Genomic DNA, 25,201 nt, shown 5'->3' with positions numbered 1-25,201 from the left:
GTACCGACTGGCCGCCGCTGTGTTCCTCAGCCCACAGGCGTCACTGGATGAGGATATGGAGGGGCATGTGGGCAGCACACCGCTCTCCCGGCCGTATGTCAGTTTCCGAGACCGGAGCCGCTACTTCTCAATCAAGTAGCCCCTCAGTTTGCCTCACAAGGGCTGAGTGCACCCCGCTTGTCAACAGCGCTCGGCAGATCGGATGGTCTCCCAGCCAAGTGCTAGCCCAGCCCGACAGCGCTTAACTTCGGTGATCTGACGGGAACCGGTGTTAACACTCCTGCAAGGCTGTTGGCTGCATCTGCATTGGAGGGTATAAAAACCATGTCGAGAGACGCGAAAAAACACTGCAGTCACTGTCTGAAAGCGATGCGGAGGCGATCTATCTGACGTCCAAAAGAGCATTATCGTGGCTTTTGGGACAAGGGTAGAAGCATTTCCGAAACGGCTAAGTGTGTACACTGTTCGCGTGCCGCTGTGGATAAAGTAAACCGAGCATGACAAAATGGCGCTATCGAAAACCGGCACCGAGGGATGAACGGTGGCTGCAGAAATGTGTACGAGCGAATAGACGTACATCTATTGAGCAACTTACCGACCAGGTGAACCAAGAGGCTACCAACAGTGTCTCCTCAACGACTGTTTAGCGAACGTTGCAGCGAATGGGGCTCTGCACCAAGCGCCTGGTTCGTGCACCCATGCTAACTTGTGTTCATTGGCGACAAAGAACTTGTACCCTAGTACCGCAACTCGACGTAGGCTGAGTGGCGAGAGGTGGCCTTTTCAGACGAATCGCGTTTTGTGCTCTATTGGGCTGTTGGGCATTGGCGCTTACGGCTCTGCAACAATCGTCGGAAGTATCCAGGCCGAAGAAGGGAGCGTTACGGCCTGGGGAATGTTTCCTGGGTGATGTCGTCTTCCTGGAGAGCACAATGGTACAACACAAGTATGCATCGATCCCTGGGGACCATGTCTACCTCTACATGCAGTTTGCTTCTCCTCGGCACGGTGACATCTACCAGCAGGACAACGCAACGCGTCACACAGCTCGCAGTGTACGTGCGTGGTTCTAAGAGCACCAGGATGAGGACTTCCCTGGCTACCAAACCCCCAGAATCTGTGGGACCACCTCAGTCGGGCTGTTCGCACCATGGACCCTCAACTGTGAAACCTAGCGCAGCTGGCCGTGGCCTGGAGTCGATCGACATCCCTGTCGGTACCTTTCACAACCTTACTGATTCTCTTGCTGCATGTCTTGCGTAGCTTTTAACTGATAGTCACACCAATGTGACTGGACCGTGCATAAGCTCGCGAATTACCCAGATTTCAGTTGGGCAGAGAAGTAGTTGGCCCTCTTTTCAATAGCTGGTTCAATGTATGATGTGCCCCATGAGTTTTTTTAATACGGTTCAGTAATGTTTCACAAATTGAAGTTTATAAAACTTTCGAACTAGTTTCGTGGCTTAGTGGTATGCTTACACGGTAGTTCAGTCTGTATGGTCTGCGGTCTGGCCATCCCTGTAATAAAAAAGAACTAAGAGAAGTTTTCAGAGATGAACTTTAAGAGGTGTCATGTGACATTTGTGCAAACCAAATGACGAAAAATTATGAAAAAATAGATACAGTAAACAAAAAAAGTGTTGAAGTACCAGACTACAAATCCAAAGACCTCGGATTTGATCCCCGGTCAATCTTAAGATTTTTATCTGTCGCTCATCACTTCTTTCCCCTCTAGCAATTTTTGTTGATGTGAAAAATGGCTAGTTGAATCGTGGTTCGGAATCTTTGTTAAACTGTAAGTCTCCCTATAGTTGAGTGGGTAAGTTAGTTCGAAGATCAGAGAAAGACAATGGCGTACCACCTCCAACAGGACCATGTCTAGTAAAGCTGCTACTCCCACAGGTACACCTACGACGTAGGCTGCGACGGGCAACTGTTTAGCACGAAACGATGGAGTTTTATTTTTATAAGTATTCATACTGATACACTCAAGAAAAATTGAATTATAAATAGTTACTGTATCAGAGAAAGAGAGAGAGGGGGGAGAGGGGGAGAGAGAGAGTGGGGGAGAGAGACGGAGAGACAGAGAGAAAGAGAGAGAGAATTTTCCTGGCGCTGCAGCGAATGGAATAATTCGGAGCCGCACATGAAGCAGATGCTATCAGACCTCGCAATGTCCGCCAGCGTGGCAGTCGAGATCAATATGGGCATCACGCGCTATATTACCTCATTTGATCGATGCTTGGTCCTCAGTCTCCGAAGTGATGCAAGTACGTGTCCTCGTGTCAAGGGTGTGACGTGAAAGAAGTAAGGGAGGAAGATCAGAGTATAGCGTCTCGACGACGACGTATTCGTTAGAGAAGGGATAGCAGTACGGATTGGAGATGGTCAAGGAAGGGAATAGGTATTGCTCTTGTAAAGGAACCATCCTGGCACTTGCCTAAAGCGATTTAGGGGTATCACGAATAATTTTAATCTGGTTGGCTGGACGGGGAGTTTGAACCACTATCCTTTCAAATGCGAATCCATTGACTAAATCACTGCATTGCCTCGCTAGGCCGATGAGACTACATGAATTAGGAAAAAACCACCGTAATTAGTGAAAACTACCCAGGGCATCGGTGAATTATGGCTGGGGTCGAATAGACAGTCAGTTTGATGCTGCAGATAAACAACCGATAAGCAACCATATCATATAGAACTACCTCCTCGCTAGGGACTGGAGAAGCCAAAGACGTGTACCTCTCTTCACTGCACATCACAGGCCACAAAAATTAGCAGGGGCGCAGGCACACCGTTATTGGACGTTTAAAACGTGGAACAAGATCGTCTTGACCAGACGTGCAGTTCACGTTCGTACACGCCTCTAGCAAGGTACGAACAAGCCGTAAACGTCACGAAACGGTACATTATGTTTGCCAAGAAAACATCGTCCAGACAGGTGGTGGAGACATTCTCGTGTGGGGATATTTTCCTGAGATTAAATGGAGCTACTGTTATGTTTGCCATCGCCACTCACCAGCGAAGGATTCACGAACCTACAATCTGATCATGTCAACCCTTCTATTCACCTGCAACATTCACTTGGTGTTCTGTATCTTCAGTAAGACAGTGCACCACTTTATCGCTCCTGGATGGTGCTAGAATGGTTTGGGGAACATCACACTGATGTGAGGGTGCTTCTGTGGCCCCGAATTACCTGACCTTAATCCTAATCAGGCGGGCGACGTTGTGTGATAAGTGGGTACCTCTGATCCAGGCAGTATACTGTCTCCCCCTTAAAAGAGGACAGTGGTCGCTTTGGAGCGCTGTTGATGGTCTAGTACTGGAACCAGGTAGTCCGTCAGGCAACTGCTGACGTCAGTCATGGCAGTGAAGGGGTCACCGTGATATACGGGCCTGCAACGAACTTGTGACGTCACACTAGTCGGCTTGTCCGCCACACTTTATGGACGCTCGGCTCCGTGCCCACTAAAGGTCTTAAATTCCTCGTGCGCTATAGAGAACTTACATGCATTTAAACACTCAGTCAAGAATTATTTAGCTCGACTGAAATGGTTTCTCGCTCTCCCCCGGAGACGGCTGTTGGCACTCGTAAGACCTGCAGTGTTACGTGCTGTGACGTACGCAAAACGGCCTACCTTTCTCGTGGGCTTCGTGGCAGTGAAGTGGTGCGTATGTGCCAGTCGGTTGCATGAAATCAGAGAACTGAAATGGGTCGACGTAGAGACGCGACAGAACGGCAGAAAGAAGCTGTCGTATTTAGACGCCTCTAAGAGCACACCGGGACTGAAGTTTCCCAATTTGTTGGTGCATCAATGTGGACAGTCCAATGTGTCTGCAAGACACAGGCTGGAGATGACTGTCACGCCTTTTCGATGGCAATTCGTTCCAAACCCGACGGGAATTGTTGTTTTCAGGGAATGAAGTTCCATTTCAAACAGTTTCCGAGCGAACATTGTGAAAGGAACTACATGAAATGGATGTTTGGTGTCGGGTACCACGTAAAAGGCCCTTGCTAACAGCGGCACATAAAGCTGCGCGTCTTCAGTGGTCCACACCACACCGAAACTGGACGGTGGCTGACTGGAGGCAATATAGTGTGGTTCGAAGAGTCACCGTTTCGTGTCTTTTCGAATGATACAAGGCGTTGAGTGTACTCATGGCCTACTGAGACGTTTAACCCGCTGTGCGTGGAGAGTCGTTCTGTAATGTTGTGATGGGTTTATCGTACCAAAATTTGGCCCCCTCATTCTAGTTAACGTGAATATGAGCCAAGGTGCCTATTTTAACACTCTGGTCTTCTATGGTGACAGCAGGTATGTTCAGAGAGCTCCTCGCATACGTACCTTGTTTAACGAACACTCAGGAACACTATCGCACCTCGATGAGCTCGCTAAATAACCCTATCACAATCCCATGGAACTTATCTGGGACTATTTGGAACAGCTGGTGACACATAGCTATGAACATTCCCGCTATCTGGTCGCTTTACGGCAGTAGTTCCCTATTTTTTCTACCTGATGCCGCCCTTTGCAACCCAGAATATCTTATACTCCCTATATTTATTTATTAGTTTTTTAGTTCTTTCGAAAAACTTTATTTTACTTTTTATTGTCTGTAATCCACGCTTTAGCACAAGAGGGTTATCAAATGTAGAGTAATAGAAAATTATATTGTTTCAAAGGATTTGGTAGCCTAACTAGAAACGTCCTTATGTCTTACTTAAATTCCTTAGTGAGATCGTTTGGACTTGAACAACACTTTTCACGTGTAACATTTTTTGGTGTGATGAAAGAAACAAGAAAATTTCAGAGCATCAATGAGACGGTTGAATTTATTTAAAGATACTCCTGGATGTTTGGTTTCAAACTAGCTAAAGCACTTCTAAGATCACTCTCCACATTCAGGTGACTGCAGTGTTTTGTTTTCATGGTATCAAGTGCCGAGAATCCGGTCTCACGTAAGTACGTAGATGAGAACTGTACGAGGACTTTTAAAATTTCCTTCACCGCTCCTAGGCCAAAATATTTTAGGGAGAGGAAATGTTGAGTGTCCTGTAGGGCTACAGGGTATGGGTACAAGTACAGGGGCCGTTGGGTGGTATCTACAAAAATGATGGTAGGTGTTGGAGTGAATAGTGGGAAGACGGAAAGCGAGTACAGTTTGGTGTGTGGGGTCTATTGGGGCGAGGCTGAGAACTTTTCAGATTCATATGTACGTATTCACTAGAACTAAGCTTGTGTGTTGCTTCAAGCCACAAAATTTGAAGAAAAGATTATTGTTCACTTTCTCGGAAGTGCGTCAGCTCTCGACTAGCAGCGAGTTCCATTTAAATTAGTCGTTTCTTTGCTACTCGAAAGCCGAAAATTTAGTGATTACGGGATTCCTCGTATTTTGAAGCTTACTTGCGTGTAGTCTTACACAAGACCACTAGCAGGAGTAGCATCTGAATGGCGTTTAATAACATCGACATTTCCTAATAATTACATGTTGTGTGTTATAAGTGTACAATGGTAGCTGTTGGCTTTAATTTCGTAAATTTCACTAATGTAAATCTTTATCTTTTCATTATTAGAAAAGTCTGTGTTGTGGTCACTGAGGGGTTTGATAGACGGTTTTGAGGTCCGTTAACAGGTCGCAGCTGCATTGACAGCTGTCAACTGGCTTCATCTGCCCCTCTCCGAACGACTCAAGAAGTTTTACACCTTACGTACACTACTGGTCATTAAAATTACTACACCAAGAAGAAATGCAGATGATAAACGGGTAATCATTGGACAAATACATTATACTAGAACTGACATGTGATTACATTTTCACGCAATTTGGGTGCATAGAGCCTGTGAAATCATTACCCAGAACAACCACCTCTGGCCTTAATAACGGCCTTGATTCGCCTGGGCATTGAGTCAAACAGAACTTGGATGGCGTGTACAGGTACAGCTGCTCATGCAGCTTCAACACGATACCACAGTTCATCAAGAGTAGTGACTGGCGTATTGTGACGAACCAGTTGCTCGGCCACCATTGGTCAGACGTTTTCAATTAGTGAGAGATCTGGAGAATGTGCTCGCCAGGGCGGCAGTCGAACATTTTCTGTATCCAGAAAGGCCCGTCCAGGACCTGCAACATGCGGTCGTACATTATCCTGCTGAAATGTAGGGTTTCGCAGGGATCGAATGAAGGGTAGAGCCACGGGTCGTAACACGTCTGAAATGAAACGTCCACTGTTCAAAGTGCCGTCAATGCGAATAAGCGGTGACCGAGACGTGTAACCAATGGCACCCCATACCATCTCGCCGGGTGATACACCAGTATGGCGAAGACGAATACACACTTACAATGTGCGTTCACCGCGATGTCGCCAAACACGGATGCGACCATCATGATGCTGTAAACAGAACCTGGATTCATCCGAAAAAATGACGTTTTGCCATTCGTGCACCCAGGTTCGTCGTTGAGTACACCGTCGCAGGCGCTCCTGTCTGTGATGCAGCGTCAAGCGTAACCGTAGCCATGGTCTCCGAGCTGATAGTCCATGCTGCTGCAAACGTCGTCGAACTGTTCGTGCAGATGATTGTTGTCTTGCAAACGTCCCTATCTGTTGACTCAGGGATCGAGACGTGGCTGCACGATCCGTTACAGCCATGCGAATAAGATGCCTGTCATCTCGACTGCTTGTGATTCGAGGCCGTTGGGATCCAGCACGGCTTTCCGTACCACCCTGCTGAACCCACCGATTCCATATTCTGCTAACAGTCATTGGATCTCGACCAGCGCGAGCATTAATCGATAAACCGCAATAGGCTACAATCCGACCTTTATCAAAGTCGGAAATGTGATGGTACCCATTTCTCCTCCTTACACGAGGCATCACAACAACGTTTCACCAGGCAACGCCGGTGAACTGCTGTTTGTGTATGAGAAATCGGTTGGAAACTTTCCTCGTGTCAGCACGTTGTAGGTGTTGCCACCGGCGCCAACCTTGTGTGAATGCTCTGAAAAGCTAATCACTTGCATATCGCAGCATCTCCTTCCTGTCGGTTAAATTTCGCGTCTGTAGCACGTCGTCTTTGTGGTGTAGCAATTTTAATGGCCAGTAGTGTATATTTTGTGAAAAGTGTCCGGACACCTATTAGTGGGCATTAATATGGGTTGTGATCACCCTTAGCCTTTATCACGGCTTGAACTCTGCTGCGGACACTTAAAAAGGGGCGTATGAATGTCTGTGGAGGAACGGCAGCCCCTTCTTCCTCAAGCCGAAATCAGAGAAGGCAGCAATGTCGGATGCTGGGGTCTGGTGCGAAGTCAACGTCCTGCCTCATCCCAAAGGTGTTTCATTCGGTTCAAGTGGGGAATCTGGTCAGGTTAGTCCATTTCAGGAATATTAATTTCCACACTCATTGTCTCACAGAAGATGTTTTATGACAGGGTGCACTGTCATGCCAATAAAACACTCATCGTCTCAGAACTGTTCCTCTGCTGTACACAGTACACAAGTCTGTAAAATGTGTTCACATCTTTCCACATTTAGCGTTTACGTAAGCGCAATACGGGGACCACACCATAAAAAAAACTATTCCGTAACACCACATCCTCTGCTGTACACCACTGTTGGCACTCCACGTGTTGGTGGGTAACTTTCTCCAGGCATTCTCGAGACGAAAATCGCCACAGGGTATAGAGCGATTCATCACTCCACTCATTTGAAGTCATTCACTGTTCAGTGTCATCGCTCCTCAAGTGCCTTGACTACAGTCATGTCTGTTTTATGATTAGCTGCTCGACAATTGTACCCCACTGTTTTACTCCATACGCACAGTCATTGTGCTATCTGGAGTGCTGGTAGCAATTGGAACTCAAGGCTGGTTCTTTCCGCTGATTTCATGCGAGTTTTTAGAATAACCCTCAACAACGCTCGACGGTCCCTGACCGTCACTACATGAGGTCTGCGTGGTCTTTGTCTACAGCCGCATCACCAGTAGTCGACATGGGCAGCTTTAAAACCGTTGAAATGCCCCTGATGGATTTTTTACTCCAGTGACATCGACTGGCTAGCCCAGGCTAGAAGTGACTGAGCTATCCTGGCCGACCCATTCTGTTGTTACCGCTTCTCGGCTGATAACACAATACTCCCCGCCTTCTTTTATACTGGCGGGTCCGGGTCTCGTGAGACCCTGTGGCAAATTCTGCATTGCTTTTGATCAGATAGTGTGTAATCAAATGTGGCAGGAAATAAAAGCATAAGGCTAAAAAAAAAATTACTTCGAACCATCGTATGGAAAACGTTGTACGGAATACGAACAAAAGACTGCGATTTATAGTAAAACGTAGCAGAATTCTTGAAATACACACATCAAAAAAAGTTTTGCATTACCTCTGTTCCGAGGGTTCCTGAACCTCATGAAAACCACACATTGCATGTTGTACCACCATATAGCGGAACCTTCAAAGGTGGTGGTCCAGATTGCTGTACTTTAATACTCAGTAGCACTTACTCTGGCAGTCATGCATACCTGTACTCGTCATGACATATCATCCACAAGTTCATCAAGGCACTGTTGGTCCAGATTGTCCCACTCCTCAACCGCGATTCGGCGTAGATCCCTCAGAGTGGTTGGTGGGTCACGTCGTCCATAAACAGCCCTTTTAAATCTATCCCAAGCAGCTTTTCGATAGGGTTTGTGTCTGGAGAACATGCTGGCCACTCTAGCCGAGCAATGTCGTTATCCTGAAGAGAGTCATTCAAAAGATGTGCACGATGGGGGCGCGAATTGTCGTCCATGAAGACGAATGCCTCGCCAATACGCTGCCGATATGGTTGCACTATCGGTCGGAGGAAGGCATTCACGTATCGTACAGCCATTACGGGGCCTTCCATGACCACCAGCGGCGTACGTCGGCCCCACATAATGCCACCCCAAAACAGCAGGGAACCTCCACCTTGCTGCACTTTCTGGACAGTGTATCAAAGACGTTCAGCCTGATAGGGTTGCCTCCAAACACGTCTCCGACGGTTGTCTGGTTGAAGGCATATGGGACACTCATGGGTGAAGAGAACGAGATGCCAATCCTGAGCGGTCCATTCGGCATGTTGTTGGGTCCACCTGTACCGTGCTGCATGGTGCCGTGGTGCAAAGATGGACCTCGCCATGGATGTCGGAAGTGAAGTAGCGCATCATGTAGCCTATTGCACACAGCTTGAGTCGTAACACGACGTCCTGTGGCTGCACGAAAAGCACTATCCAAGAAGGTGGCGTTGCTGTCAGGTTTCCTCCTAGCTATAATCCGTAGGTAGCGGTCATCCACTGCAGTGGTAGCCTTTGTGCGACCTGAGCGAGGCATGTCATCGACAGTTCCTGTCTCTCTGTGTCTTATCCATGTCCAAACAACATTGCTTTCATTCACTCCGAGACACTTGGACACTTCCCTTGTTGAGAGCCCTTCCTGGCACAAAGCGACAATGCGGTCGCGATCGAACCGCGGTATTGACGTCTAGGCATTGTTGAACTACAGACAACACGAGCCGTGTTCACAAATCTGCAATTTTTTGTTTAACGAAAACTCAGACATCCGATCGCACCTCGACTCGCCCGCTAAATAATCAGGTCTTAATCCCGGAGAAAATATCTCTGGCTGTTTGGAACAATGAGTGAAAGTAGCAGCCGAGATTTTCACAGTTCGGTAGCTCAAAGGAACTAATCATCTGTGTATGGTTTCAGCTGGATGTGACACACATGTAGAAAATTGTGGATTCCCTATCTCGCCGAGTTATGGCCGTTATGAAGGGTGGATGTGGTATTTATACGGCATAAGCGTTACGTTTACTGGTGAGGGCTAATTATTTGTCTGTTGCGCTTACCGATAGCTCTGAGCGTCCGAAGCACAGATCATCGAGGAAACCGTTACTCCTGAGGCAGCTCCGGGAAAAAAAAAATGCACAACGAGGGAGTTTTTCAAATTGGACACAAACTGATATTCATATATGTATCGACAGATTATGCAAAATATTAAACTTTGGTGGCCACTCATCCAGCAAGGATAGTAAACAGGGGATATGTCAGCACCAGGATATAAAGTCTTTGCTAATTTCATATCGTGTACTAAGTTGGACAGTAACTATGCCTCGCAGACGGGCGCGTGAACAATATATCCAGATGCCAGCAGTTGAGAGAGGACTTGTAGTTGGGCTCAAAGAAGCCGATTGTAGTAATCGGCGAATCGCTCGAGATTTGAACAGAAGCGATGCCACTGTTTCACGATGTTGGCAGAAATTGTTGATCCACTGCTGAACACAGCGTCACGAAGGAAGCGGTTCTAGAAAGACGACAGAACATGAGCACCGAGCGATCATCAGAAAGCCACGCAGAGCCTTGGATTCATCATTCAACGATACGAAGTGCAACTGGTGCTTCAGTGAGCGCAAGGACCATTAATACTCACAGAAAGGAGGCAGAGATCACGGTGCCTTTTGTGCCGAGGTCTCGCGGTCGCGTTCTCGCTTCCCGAGCACGGGGTCCCGGGTTCGATTCCCGGCGGGGTCAGGGATTTTCACCTGCCTCGAGATGGGTGTTTGTGTTGTCCACATCATTTCATAATCATTCATGAAAGTGGCGAGACTGGACTGAGAAAAGGTTGCGAATTTGTACGGGTGCTGATAACCGCGCAGTTGAGCGCCCCACAAACCAAACATCATCATCATCATCATCATCATCTTGTGCCAACTACAATTGACCTCTGTACACCCACAAGTCCACTTGCACTGGTATCGGGCAAATTCGACCTGAAATCTCATTCTATGGTATAGAAGGCGGTGTTAAGGATAAAGCCCTGTCATTTATACCTGAGTACGCTTCTGCTGTCTGTCAAACATTTTATTTCCGTGGGAGATTGTCAAAGTTGTATATTGTCTGTTTCACCCCTTTCAGTGTCAAAGTTAAATTCATTAAAGAAGATCATTTTTCTTTCTGAGATAGCGATTTTTCTTTCGTGCTTGATAGTCTCTATTACTCTCAATATGAATCCCAGATGGATTGTAGATAAAAATTTCGTCAGTGAATAAATGTACTTTGAAGATGTGGTAAATATTCCCTGCCGCGTAAAGAGATACCTGCAAGATGTATTTGTGGGAACTAAACACATAATTCTAATTTCTTTCTTTTGTGCAATGATCATTTTTTGCACAAGCGAGGAGTTGTCCCTTAATATTATCCCGTAAGACACCAGTGAATGAAAATATGCAAAATATTTTAACTGACTGAATTCTACAGAGTGGTCAGAAACAGTCTGAAAAGATTCTAAGGGTGTTGGTCGGCTGGAGTGACCGAGCGGTTCTAGGTGCTTCATTCTGGAACCACGCGACCGCTACGGTCGCAGGTTCGAATCCTGCATCGGGCATGGATGTGTATGATGTCCTTAGGTTAGTTAGGTTTAAGTAGTTCTAAGGCATAGGGGACTGATGACCTCAGTTGTTAAGTCCCATAGTACTCAGAGCCATTTTCTAAGGGTGTTGCAGGGTAGGGTGTGCTGAGAAATAATCGTTCAGAAAAAAAAATCGATATGTTGAGCCATTTCCGAGTTAATTAGCATTGGAGTTAGCCTATCAGACCGTTATGCGCGAAAATTCAAGCAGCCCGCCAGATACAATTAGTGTCAGTTGTTCTTATAGCGTAGATGATAGCGCACGACACTGCTCAGCCTTTTGCTCGGCTTCGGTCCTTACTACAGTCCCATGTCCAATTTTTGCATCGCTCTCTTGTTCGGTTTTAGTAAATCAAACGAAGAATACGTTTAGAATCACCGACTCTGGTGAGCATCTTGAATTTGCTTGAGCAATGGCCTTATTGACTAAGATCAATGCTAATTAACTCGGTAACGGCACAACGGATCGAATTTTTTCTTGACGATTATATCTCAGCATAACTTACCCTACAACACCCTTACAAATTTTTTAGACTGTTTCTGACCACCACGTTTACCCCCAAAGTCGGCAATTATTCTTATCGCAAAAGTAGTAGAACCTAAATGTTTTAGCAGGTCTGCTATATGGTTTTTATGATTTAAGTTTGCACCAGTATGCACACCTAAAACTTATAATTTTCTATGTCGTTTATTATGTCTTGTTGGTATTCTGGATTAATAGGAAAGGGGAGAGATTTTTTTTGACCGTACAAAACTGGCTGAACTGTGTTTTTTTCAAAGTCTAAGCTAGCCCATTTGTGCAAAACCATTCTGCAACTTTCACAAAAGTTTCATTTGTTATTTTTTCTGTTGATGGTTGATGTTTCTTTATTGGCTTCACAACAATGCTTGTATCGTCTGTAAATAGGACTAATTCAGCCTCCTGATTCAAATAAAATTACAGATCATTAAAACAGTAATGGGCCAATGATTGAACTCTTTGGGACTCCTACTATAATTTCTCCCCATGTATATGACGTGACGTCCCTCTCTGTAGTGCTCAAACAGCATATGCCAACATTCTGAATTCGGTTTTTTAAATAAGAACAAAACCAGGCATTTGCTGAGCTATGTATTCTATAAAAGCTTAACTTCTCTGATACAATACTCGTATTATGATTGACACAATCAAATGCCTTCGATGAGTTGCAGTAGATCCAAATTGGTGATGTTTTATTATTTAATGATTTTATTATGTGCTCAGTAAATGTATAAACAGCAGACCCAGTAGAACTTATTGTGATAGGCTAAGTGTCCCATTACTACATGGATGGGTGACAACCATGGGGTACACAACCTTCTCAAAAATTTTACAAAATTATGTAACGGGAAACAATGAGCACTAACTATTGACATCTCAGGAGTCAAGCTTTTCGTTGAGAGATCTAGCAATGACATATTTCGATCTTTCTGTGAAAACTCTCTGGGTTAATGATGCATTACGTATGTGACTAAGAAAATTACATATTATAGGCCCATAAGTTTTTAGTGTCTTATTGGAGTTTCACTCTTTAGAGTCATTATGATCTTCCTTATTTCACATGAGAAAATTAGATTAATTTTTAATTCACTGAATGTCCTCCATATTGTTTCTTCAGTGTATTGTCTTGCTTTCTCTTCTAAGGTATCTGCACCAATTTTCACAGCTATTTTTAAAATTTAATTATTAAAAATATTTAGCAGTATTTTTTTTTACAATGCTGCCATTCCCTTCAACGGAAATAATGTCATGTGCTATGCACAAGATATGTTTACGTCTGGAATTTTTTACAACTTTTCTTAATACTTTACAGTACTGTTTACAACAAGAAATTATTTCTGAGTTATTACTAGTTCTGGTTATTTTGCACATGTCCTTTTTTGTTATGAAGAGACGAGGACAAATGTAGTCATTCAAGGTTTCTTTAATCATTACATTCAATAATTTTTTTTCCAAAATTGTTGTCCAACAGCTCATTAAGAAATGTGATGAATTTGGAGTTGGCATTAGGGTGACTGTAAACTTCACCCCAGTCAATTTTTCTTTAAATTTTCTTTAATATCTTCAGTAGTTTTGTCATTAATCAGCCCCACCACTTTCTTTAGAGTCTCTCCGAATAATCATGGACCTAAATTTTCGTGGTGTGACAATCAGTTTACCACCGAAAGGCGTGTGTCTCTTGAACTTTTGCTTGAGGAATGAATACATTATCTACAAGCGTACAACTATACTGAGCGATTCAGGCACGAAAATTTATGATTGATGCCAAGTTATAAGTGGCTGAAAGCACCACTATTTCCCTTTTCCCGTCAGATTCTTTTAAGAAATTAACATTAATATCACCACAGATTAACAATTCTTTCCTTTTGTCTGACAGAGCACAATAATTCATCAAAATTTTTCGTAAAAATTTGCCAGTTATCCATTGAAGACCTGTATACTGTAATAGTCATAAATACTACCTTCCCACCCAAGCACATACTTTTCTGTAATTTTACTTCCTGAGGAATTGTGCTTGGTTTATCCCAGCCCTCCCCCTTCGGCGAAACAAATATGAGTTACCTCACACTCCCCCCTCTCCCCGCCCGATATCCACACCCCAACTCAGAACCTGGGTGCACTCTTGTGTGTAATTCACTGCAGTTCGTTCGTTCTGCTAGAGGAAAATGTATCGGCAAATATGTAAACATTTGGTTGAGTCTAATTAAACAGTATATAGCTGTCGCTGATCCTTTTTCTCCTTTGTAAATAACATTTTCTGTCTTCCTGCAGCCAGAGTACCATTTCGAGTTGACCGAATGCGATATGGAGAAGGGCCGATGGAGGGTCCAGGTGCCAACTTCTGGAATGTGCCAAGACACACTGCCGAGTCCAGCCACAAGGATCAACGACTGTCGTAAGTATATGGTATCCTTTCCATTGCTCTGAATGGTGAACTTTTAGGGGGCATTGAGCCTGGACGTAGCTTCTATCAAACATTTGGTGAGAAATGACACCAACATCGGTGATATTACAACATCAAAAAATTTATTGTAACTTTGTGATACAACAAACGCCAGCTACTGATGAAATTTTCCCCTTACAGTGTTGAACAGCCTGTGTCAGTTGGACAGTGATGCTGTTGTGGAGTAGTAACAAGATATCTGTATTGATTTTAATATGTATGTTCCCTACTGCTGCTACGATGTTGTAGTGTACTACTTTTATCATTTTCCTTATATTCTATGTTTAGTACCACAGATGTGATGGAGAGGTTGTCTGAAAATAAATAAAACTATTTTGGCGATCAAGCCAAGTGTTTTACCATTTACACCTATGCTGAATTCGCGGCTCTTTTTATCAATAAAAAATCAGTTCGAAGCACTTGATGACATCTAATCGATTTCTTCATAACGAAAGCTCTTTGTTCATCATAATCTAAATCTATACATAACAGTCCCTATCGGCTGCAACAAAAATTGCGTGAAATTATTCATTCTCTTTGCATACCAGTCATTGTACCATAAGTTGTCTCGTGTGATTCAAGTCTTCACTTTTGTGTTCTTTAGGAATTATATCTAATGTTACTACTATTTACTGAGGAGTCAGAAACAAGTCTTATTAGCTGTGAGATAACAGGCTTCGTGGATCGTTCTCTCCTCATATTAATCCGGTTCAACAAACACATTATACACATAATTTGAAAGTAAACGGAACCAGCCGCTCTGAGGGACTGCCGTTTTTATTATGATGCAATGAAACGTGTAGGAAATGGCCTTCACTGAAAAAATTATATAATATGTAAGTCGCATAAAAACACAAATCATCATCGTGACGTATGGCTTGGTTGACGCCATAATAATGACTCCAGAAGCCACCATTTCAAGAAAAGCTGCCTCAGCTGAAAAAGGCAGTGACTAGAGGATTCAGGCTGAAAGCATCACGAGGAGGTTGGCACGTGCTGTGTGTCTCTCTAGCTGGAACAGTATCTTCAAATGAAGTAATTTTATGGTACAAACACTGAAGTCAGCTCTACGGAAATTCGAACCAGTCTGCATGTTTTTCTTTTAGCTGCCAATGAAAGAAATTGATAAACATTACATAAAGTTTTTGTTGTTATTCAATATAAAAATAAAGTGAAACAGCAAGAGAAACCGCAAATCTGTCTGTTTAGTCCAAAAACAACAACTGAAACTTCAGGGACTGGGAGAGAATGTGATGTTATTGCAGTGTTTACAAAAACGAGTCAAATTTACAAAGAAATTGGCAGTATGAAACTACTTATAACTATGATGTTGCACACCTTCTGGCCCAGATGAATTGTCTGATTCGGTTGGGAAGAGTGTCATAAAACCGTTGTATCATCTCCTGAGGCAAGCTGCACAACTGTTGTAGATGGTCTTTGATTTCCAGGATACTGTCTCTGAGATGGAGTTGACACCCGAGCTGGTCCCACACATGTTCTGTCAGGGACAGATTTCGAGATTTTGCTGCCCACATCAGTACCTGAATATCACGAATAAAGTTCTTAGAGACATGTGCCATGAGTGGCGCCGCATTGAAGTGTTGAAAAGTGGTATCACGCTACTGACATATGAGACGTAGGCAGGATGTCCGTGACTTACCGTTCTGTCGTCACAGTTCCTTCAATAACTACCAGCAGTGACCTGGAATTATACAGGGTGAGGCATCTAAGATATAACACCCCTTGTATCTTACCAACCGTAATAAATACAAAGATGCCGTTTGGACAGTGAATTGCAGGGACGGGGGCTACTTGAATACATCACATTTCATGTTTGTGCTATTTTTATTACAGAGATATGAAGCCAGCTTTGGTTTTTTTAAATGGAACCTTACGTTAAATTTTAGCGAAACACGATGGGCTTAAAAAGATGTGTATATCATAATATTTAGGACTTTTTGAGCCCATCATGTTGCGCTAAAATTTAACATAGGGTTCCATTTAAAAAGATGGGCTCATATCTCTGTAATAAAAAAAATAGCACAAACATGAAATGTGATGTATTCAAGTAGCCCCCCGTGCCTGCAATTCACTGTCCAAACGGCATCTTTGTATCTATTACGGTTGAGGAGATACAAGGGGTGTTATGACTTAGCTGCCTCACCCTGTATACCATCGCTCTCAGCACCATAACGCCATGACTACGGCGCATCTCTAAAGCATTGGAAGATGGGAAATATCCCCAGGTCGCTGCCATACTCATCGACGATGATCTTCCAGTGTAGTGCAGAAGCGCGGTTCATCACTCAACTCACTGCGACGCCAGTCGTCAGCAATCCATGTTCCCCGGTAGCGGCATCACTCCAAAAGCAGCCGGAAGGGGGGACGAGCGTCTGCTCTATATCTAGAAAAAAGTGATCTCGAATCCTGCATGCCACATAGACAGACGTATCATTTCAGTACTAGTAGGAAGGCGGAACATGCAATGGACTCTGACTTGCAGCAAGTGTACCGAGAATCATTTGTCGTAAGATCTCAAATCTCTTTCGCCATTCACTACGAAACAAGTGTCTACAGCTATACCTATACTCTGCAAACCACTGTGAAGTACATGTCAGGGGATACTTCCCATTATACCACTTATTAGGACTTCCGTTCCATTCGTGGATGAATCGCGGGGAGAATGATTGCCTAAATGCCTCTCTGTGTACGCTGTAATTAGTCTAATCTTGTCTTCGCGATCCCTACCGGAGTGATGCATCGGGAATTGTAGTATATTCATAGATTTATCACTTACAGCTTGTTACTGAAATTTTGAAAGAGGTCTTTCAGTTGCAGCTGTAGCGGCGCATCGAAAGCTAAGTACTAATTAATTGTTTGTGTATAGTAGTTTATTTAGGAACTTTAGTAGTCTTCAACCGGTGTTCTTGGTGTTTTCCGGTGAAATAACTTCAGAAGAAATTTTTGCGAACTGCTTTCAGTTTCGTTACTGTCATTAGACGTTTGATTTTCTTTCTGTGTTAGTATTTTGTTATATTCTCATTTGTTGTTGATTAATACTGTCTATAATAGTAGTTACTTCCCTTGTAGAGCAAGTTTGTGATAATTGTAGTCAGTTTTTAACATCTTCTTATTGTAGTAGCGAAACTTAGATAAAGTTGTTTTCTTGTTTCAATAATTGTAAAATTTTACCATGAGTGAGAAGTGTGGGCTTTGCCGTAGGTTCGTGAGTAGTGGATTGCGGTGTGAGACTTGTTCGAAGTATTTTCACTGGGGGGAATGCAGTGGGGAAGCCAGTGGGCATTCTGGTGAGATCCTCTCCTGGAACTGCAGGTTATGTAGCAAGAGTAAGTTGATAGAGGAGCAGGAGCGTAAGATCTGTGCCCTTCAGGTGCAGTTGAAAAACGCACAGGAGGAGCTAGATAGGATGAGGAGGGAGAAGGGGGTTGGGGAATGGGAGCTGGCTGTTGGCAAGAGATCTGCTAGGAGAAGGAGATTTTCAGATAGTTTTACTATTGGTGTTTGTAATAGATATGACCAACTGTCAGAGTCTAGTGGAGAGGAATCTCTAGTAGCTGTAGATGTAGGAAGTATGCAGCAGACCTCAGCAGTTACGGTGGCTAGGACAGTTGCAAAGTCTAAGAGAAAGAAGAAGGTTCTGCTGTTAGGTAGTTCTCATGGTAGAGGTGTAGGCCAGCAGTTGCAGGAAGTTTTGGGGAGTGAGTACCAGGTCACCAGCATTGTGAAGCCTAATGCAGGATTGGCTCAGGTGACTTTTAACATAGGGGGGTTATGTAGGGACTTTACTAAAGAGGATCAGGTAGTGATTGTGGGTGGGGCTGGTAATAGTATTGATAGGGATGGGGAGTATGACATAGATGGTGACCTGGAAAAGATAGCCACTCAGACTGGCAACACGAATGTGCATTTCGTGGAACTGTTTCAGCGTCACGATCGGCCTCATCTTAATACAGCCGTCAGGCGTAATAACATGAGACTTGGGGGGTGCGCTGATGACGGAAGGCATGAGTCACATTTCAGTGGTGTCGGTGGAGTCTATCAGTAGGACGGGTTTCACTAGACATGGCCTGCACCTCAACAGGTATGGGAAGGGGAGGTTGGCAAAACTTATAGGTGACAGCATAGGTGGGGGTGGTGGGATCACTCATGGGAAAATTCCGGTAGTTGTGGGTGTTAGAGCTGTACCTTTTTTAGATTGAAGTCAGCTGATAGGTATTCCTGCTTAAGGGAAGTCTCTCTAACAAAGAAACCATTTTCTACAAAGCTTGGGTATCCGATTTATGAGGGAATTAGTATATTTCATCAAAATATACAAGGTATTAGAGATAAAGTTAGTGAACTGCTTATAGATTTTGACTCTGAAATTATTGGTATATCTGAACACTTCTTAAATAAGGAGATAATTCAGAGGCTTCCTTTACCAGGATACAGGTTGGCTGGCAGCTTTTCTAGGAGCTCTTTGCGGTGTGGGGGAGTAGCCATGTATGTGAAAAACGGTATCCCATTTGAGTCAATTGATGTTTCAAAGTACTGCACTGAAAAGGTGTTTGAATGTTGTGCAGGTGTGGTTAAATTTAGTGGAGCTAAACTTCTTACTGTTGTTATTTATAGATCCCCAGACTCCGATTTCACAACATTTTTGCTAAAGCTAGAGGAGGTTCTTGGTTCACTTTATAGGAAATACAAAAAGTTAGTTATATGTGGTGACTTCAATATTAATTGTATAAGTGATTGTGCAAGGAAAAGGATGCTGGTAGACCTCCTTAATTCATATAATCTTATGCAAACCGTATTCTTTCCAACGAGAGTGCAAGGGAACAGTAGAACAACCATAGACAATATTTTTGTTCATTCGTCATTATTAGAAGGGCATTCTGTTAGCAAAAAGGTGAATGGCCTTTCAGATCATGATGCACAAATTTTAAGTCTAAAAGATTTTTGTGCTGCAACACATGTTAAATATAGTTACCAACTTTTTAGGAAAGCTGATCCAGTTGCTGTACAGACTTTTGTAAACCTTATCAAGGAACAAGAGTGGCAAGATGTTTATAGTGCTGATACAGTAGACGATAAATATAATGCTTTCCTCAAGACTTTTCTCGTGCTCTTTGAAAGTTGCTTTCCGTTAGAACGTTCAAAACAGGGTACTAGCACAAACAGGCAGCCTGGGTGGCTGACTAAAGGGATAAGAATATCTTGTAGAACAAAGTGGCAATTATATCAAAACGTTAGAAACAGTCAAAATCTAAATGCAGCAGCCCATTACAAACAGTATTGTAAGGTGCTTAAAAAGTTATTAGGAAGGCAAAAAGTATGTGGTATGCAGATAGAATAGCTAAGTCTCAGGATAAAATTAAAACCATATGGTCAGTCGTAAAGGAAGTGGCTGGTCTGCAGAGACAGGTCGAGAATATAGAATCAGTGCGTAGTGGGAATGTCCGTGTTACTGATAAGTCGCATATATGTACAGTACTTAATAATCACTTTCTGAATATAGCAGGTGAACTAAATAGAAACCTAGCCCCAACAGGGAATCATATAGCGCTCTTAGAAAAAAGTGTTCCGAGACTGTTACCTGAAATGCTCCTCCATGATACTGACAAGAGGGAGATTGAGTTAATAATTAAATCACTAAAGACCAAGAACTCTCATGGATATGACGGGGTATCTAGCAGAATACTGAAGTATTGTTCCACGTATGTTAGCTCAGTACTTAGCCATATCTGTAACTTTTCCTTTAGGAGTGGTCGGTTTCCTGACCGATTAAAGTACTCGGTAGTGAAGCCACTTTATAAAAAGGGAGACAGGGATAATGTTGACAATTATAGACCTATTTCTATGCCATCGGTGTTTGCTAAAGTTATCGAGAGGGTTGTATATACAAGGTTACTGCAGCATTTAAATTCACATAATTTGCTGTCAAATGTACAGTTTGGTTTTAAAAGTGGCTTAACAACTGAAAATGCTATAGTCTCTTTTCTCTGTGAGGTTTTGGACGGATTAAATAAAAGGTTGCGAACGTTAGGTGTTTTCTTTGACTTAACGAAGGCTTTTGACTGTGTTGACCACAAAATATTACTGCAGAAGTTGGAACATTATGGAGTAAGGGGAGTAGCTTACAATTGGTTCGCCTCCTACTTTAAGAACAGAAAGCAGAAGGTAATCCTCCGCAATATTGAGAGTGGTAATGATGTTCAGTCCCAATGGGGCACTGTTAAATGGGGCGTTCCCCAAGGGTCGGTCAAAAAATGGCTCTGAGCACTATGGGACTCAACTGCTGTGGTCATAAGTCCCCTAGAACTTAGAACTACTTAAACCTAAGGACAGCACACAACACCCAGCCATCACGAGGCAGAGAAAATCCCTGACCCCGCCGGGAATCGAACCCGGGAACCCGTGCGTGGGAAGCGAGAACGCTACCGCACGACCACGAGATGCGGGCCCAAGGGTCGGTGCTGGGACCACTGCTGTTCCTTATTTATGTAAAGATATGCCTTCTAGTATTACAGGTGATTCAAAAATATTTCTGTTTGCTGATGACACCACCTTGGTAGTGAAGGATCTTGTGTGTAATATTGAAACATTATCAAATAATGTAGTTCATGATATAAGTTCGTGGCTTGTGGAAAATAATTTGATGCTAAATCACAGTAAGACTCAGTTTTTACAGTTTCTAACCCACAATTCAACAAGAACTGACATTTTAATCAGACAGAATGGGCATGTTATAAGCGAGACGGAACAGTTCAAGTTCCTAGGCGTACGGATAGATAGTAAGCTGTTGTGGAAAGGCCATGTTCAGAATCTTGTTCAGAAACTAAATGCCGCTTTATTTACCATTAGAACAGTATCTGAAATAAGTGACATTTCAACACGAAAAGTAGTATACTTCGCATATTTTCATACGCTTATGTCATATGGTATTATTTTTTGGGGTAATTCTTCTGATTCAAAAAGGGTATTTTTGGCTCAAAAACGGGCTGTTCGAGCTATGTATGGTGTAAGTTCGAAAACCTCTTGTCGACCCCTTTTCAATAGTCTGGGAATTTTGACATTGCCCTCACAGTATGTATTTTCTTTAATGTCGTTTGTTGTTAGCAATATTAGCTTATTCCCAAGAGTTAGCAGCTTTCACTCAGTTAATACTAGGCAGAAATCAAATCTGCATGTGGAATGCACTTCCTTGACTCTTGTGCAGAAAGGAGTGCAGTATTCTGCTGCATCCATTTTCAATAAGCTACCACAAGAACTCAAAAATCTTAGCAGTAGCCCAAACACTTTTAAGTCTAAACTGAAGAGTTTCCTCATGGCTCACTCCTTCTATTCTGTCGAGGAGCTCCTGGAAGAGATAAAAAATTAAGCAAATTCCAGTGTTACATTCTTGATTTTCTTTATTTAAACTAACGACTTGTCGCCTGAATATGTTTCTTATATTTCATTTTATCTGTTTCTACAATCGTGTTATAATTTCATGTATTGACTCGTTCCATGACCATGGAGACTTCTCCTAAATGTGGTCCCACAGAACAATAAATAAATAAATAAATAAATAAATAAAAATAAACAGTTTGCCGCCATCTTCAAGCGTCTGTCAGTTTACCGTTTTCAGCATAGCTGCGACGCTCTCTCTTGGGTCAGACAAACCTGTGACCCAGAATGAATTTTCACTCTGTAGCGGAATGTGTGCTGATCTGAAATTTCTTGGTGGATTTAAACCGTGTGCTGGAATGGGACTCGAACTTGAGACCTTTGCCTTTCGTAGGCAGGTGCTTTACCGACTGAGCTATTCAAACACTTATTGACGACGCGCCATCATAGTCTTAATTCTATCAGCACCTCATTTACTACCTACCAAACGCCACGGAAATTCTCCTGCATGCCTTGTGGGTCCAGTATTACTGGAGGAAAGAATATTGTGCACACGTGGGTTGGATAGCTCAGTTGGTGGAGCATTTGACCGCGAAAGGTAATGGTGTCAGGTTCGAGACCCGATCCGGCATGCAGTTTTAATATTCCAGGAAGTTTCAGATCCGCGCTCAGTCCACTGCAAGGTGAAAACTCATTCTGTAAACAGTTCTCCAAGCTGAGGCTTAGCCATGCCTCTACAATATTCTTTCTTCCAGCTGTAATAGTCCCGTAAGGTGCGCCGGGGAATATCTGTGAAGTTTGTAAGTAGGACATGAGGTACCGGTGGAAGTAAAGTTACCTTTGTCACGAACATACAGTATGAATTACGCTTATTCTGTTACAATATTTAAATTTTCTCATAAAACCCGAGCCGCGCGGGATTAGCCGAGCGGTCTTAAGCGCTGCAGTCATGGCCTGTGCGGCTGGTCCCGGCGGAGGTTCGAGTCCTCCCTCGGGTATGGGTGTGTGTGTTTGTCCTTAGGATAATTTAGGTGAAGTAGTGTGTAAGATTAGGGACTGATGACCTTAAAAGTCCCATAGGATTTCACACACATTTGAACATAAAACTCGACTTCACGATTCAGGGCCCTAACGTAACAGCAAACGGCCTCACAACATACGCAATTTTGGGGCTGACGTGTAAACGAAAACGACCTCTTGCGACAGGCAAGAGTTCATACAGAAATATTATCTTATAATGGCCTGATGTTTCAGGTTACAAAACCCTAACAAGATAATGCCAGCTGTATTTTACTGTACTTCGAGATTTTAAGAAAGATGTCAGCTCAAGTCTTCTCTAACACTTGTCATATCGTCTGCCTTCTCCGAACGGTCATTTCTCATTTATCATCCCGCGTCACGCTGCCTGCTACAGCTGCAATATGCTTCTACTAGCACCTCATCTCTTACCTTCCAAACGCCACAGAAATTCTCCTGCACACCTTACGGGACTAGCATTCCTGGAAGAAAGAATATTGCGGAGACGTGGCTTGGATAGTTCAGTCGGTAGGGCACTTTACCGCAAAAGGTAACGGTCTCAGGTTCGCTACCCGGTCTGGCACGCAGTTTTAATTATCCAGCAAGTTTCAAATCAGAGCTCAGTCCACTATAGAGCGAAATCTCATTCTGGAAACAGATCCGCATGCGTCGTGAGTGTAAGTCAGTGGCTGCTGGAGATATGGTTATTGTTTGTGTTATAAAATCTATGCTGATACATACTGTAAAACAGAAGGCCGGCCGGGGTGGCCGAACGGTTCTAGGCGCTACAGTCTGGAACCGCGAGACCGCTACGGTCGCAGGTTCGAATCCTGCCTCGGGCATGGATTTGTGTGATGTCCTCAGGTTAGTTGGGTTTAAGTAGTTCTAAGTTCTAGGGGACTGATGACCTTAGAAGTTCAGTCCCATAGTGCTCATGTAAAACTGAATATAGCACTAGACTAATTTGAGACGACACCTTCGCATGCACACTTACAATTCCATTTTAAAAATATTTCTTTCGTAACGAGCAAAGAATACGCAGTAATTTATCCAAGAGGGGTAAATTTCCTGAAATTGCAGTTATTTTACGTTACTGATTTGGTGAGCTTGAGAATGTACCAGCGGAAAAATGCTCCTATCGGAGCACAATACAGGCGAAAATGCTCCTGTTTAAAAAATTCCGACTGAAACGTGGGGTACCAGGCCCTCATTCTACCTTCCTCAGCAGCTTTAAAAATTTTGGCATGCCGACATATTTGCGTTGTTTTTAACGTATAACTGACCTCTCGCTCCCACAAGCTCCTCTGACTATAACTCGCCCAGATCCAATAAACCATCTCCGAAAGTCGCTCACACCCGTCCACTCCCAGTTGCCCATTCTCACTCACTCTCGCAGCACAAGTCATAGTCATTATCTCTTTGTGTCTCCTTAACAGTTACTGTCGCCTGTCTCACAGCCACAGTTTCCTACGTTCTGTCCTGCTACTACTGCCTCCTCTCACTGTCACTGTCGCTCCCTTTCTGTCTCTTACTGCTACTGTCTCATTCCTTCCTTCCTACTGTTGTTGTCTCTTCTCACTGCCACTAGTTCTCTCTTCCTCGTTGTTAGTTTCATAGACTCTGACTCTCACCCGCTTCCACTTCCTCCTTGTCTTTTTTCCTCTCCCACTGGTACTGTCTCCTTCACTCTTTTCCTAGCACTGTTCTGTCATTGTCAACTATGTCCCACTGCCACTGTGTCTCTCTGTTTCTCTCACACTGCCATTGACTCCTTCGCCCTTTCTGTACCACAACTACTGTCTGCTATTGTCCAGTATTTACTACTTTCCTGTCTCTTTCCCACTAACTCAATACTCACCTCCCTCAGCATAAAAATGCGTGAATATGTTTGTATGCCAAAATTTTTGAGAAAAGTTTTAAAGGCGCTAAGGAAGGTAGAATGAGGCAGCTGGTACCCTACTACTCACTCAGGAGCATATTAGCCTCTTCGGTGCTCCGATAGGAGCATTTTTCCGATGGTTCTCTTGTTTTCCCCACCACAGCAGGACATGTCACTTTGAAAAGAACTTTACGACTGAATTAAATTTTTATAGTGTGCTTATCTGAAACTGAAATAACGCAAAGATAACTTTACACCTCAGACCGAATTTTAGGTATCCAAAAAATTTTCCTGTGGTTCAGTAGTACAACATGGGGTTCCCAGAACCCTTCTGATGATAATGGACAACGTATTTATCCGTGCTGCATCACTTTAAAAACTACCTTTTCGCCTCACATCGGATCTTACGTGCGTATTTTATGTGTAGAAATAGGGTAATTTTGAGCCTCTGTAACACTGAAACGGATAAACATACCCAGAAAATTTTTAAAGCTGTTCGCGATCGTGATCTTAGGAACAGATCCTAAAA

At 43.5% G+C, this 25,201-nt stretch overlaps 1 protein-coding gene across 1 annotated transcript in view; it reads left to right on the top strand.

Annotated features, from left to right (window-relative positions):
- Window positions 1-25,201, top strand: part of LOC124556568 (endosome/lysosome-associated apoptosis and autophagy regulator family member 2-like) — a 240,393-nt gene that overhangs the window by 84,704 nt on the left and 130,488 nt on the right. The window contains exon 2 of the mRNA XM_047130523.1: window positions 14,216-14,339. Within this exon, the coding sequence (XP_046986479.1) occupies window positions 14,216-14,339 (124 nt within the window). The remainder of the gene's footprint in view (window positions 1-14,215; window positions 14,340-25,201) is intronic.

This window comes from Schistocerca americana, chromosome X (genome assembly GCF_021461395.2).
Source record: "Schistocerca americana isolate TAMUIC-IGC-003095 chromosome X, iqSchAmer2.1, whole genome shotgun sequence".
Classification (NCBI taxonomy): Eukaryota; Metazoa; Arthropoda; class Insecta; order Orthoptera; family Acrididae; genus Schistocerca; species Schistocerca americana.
The sequence above is the reverse complement of the archived record's forward strand: the minus strand, read 5'-3'. Positions and strand labels throughout refer to the sequence as shown.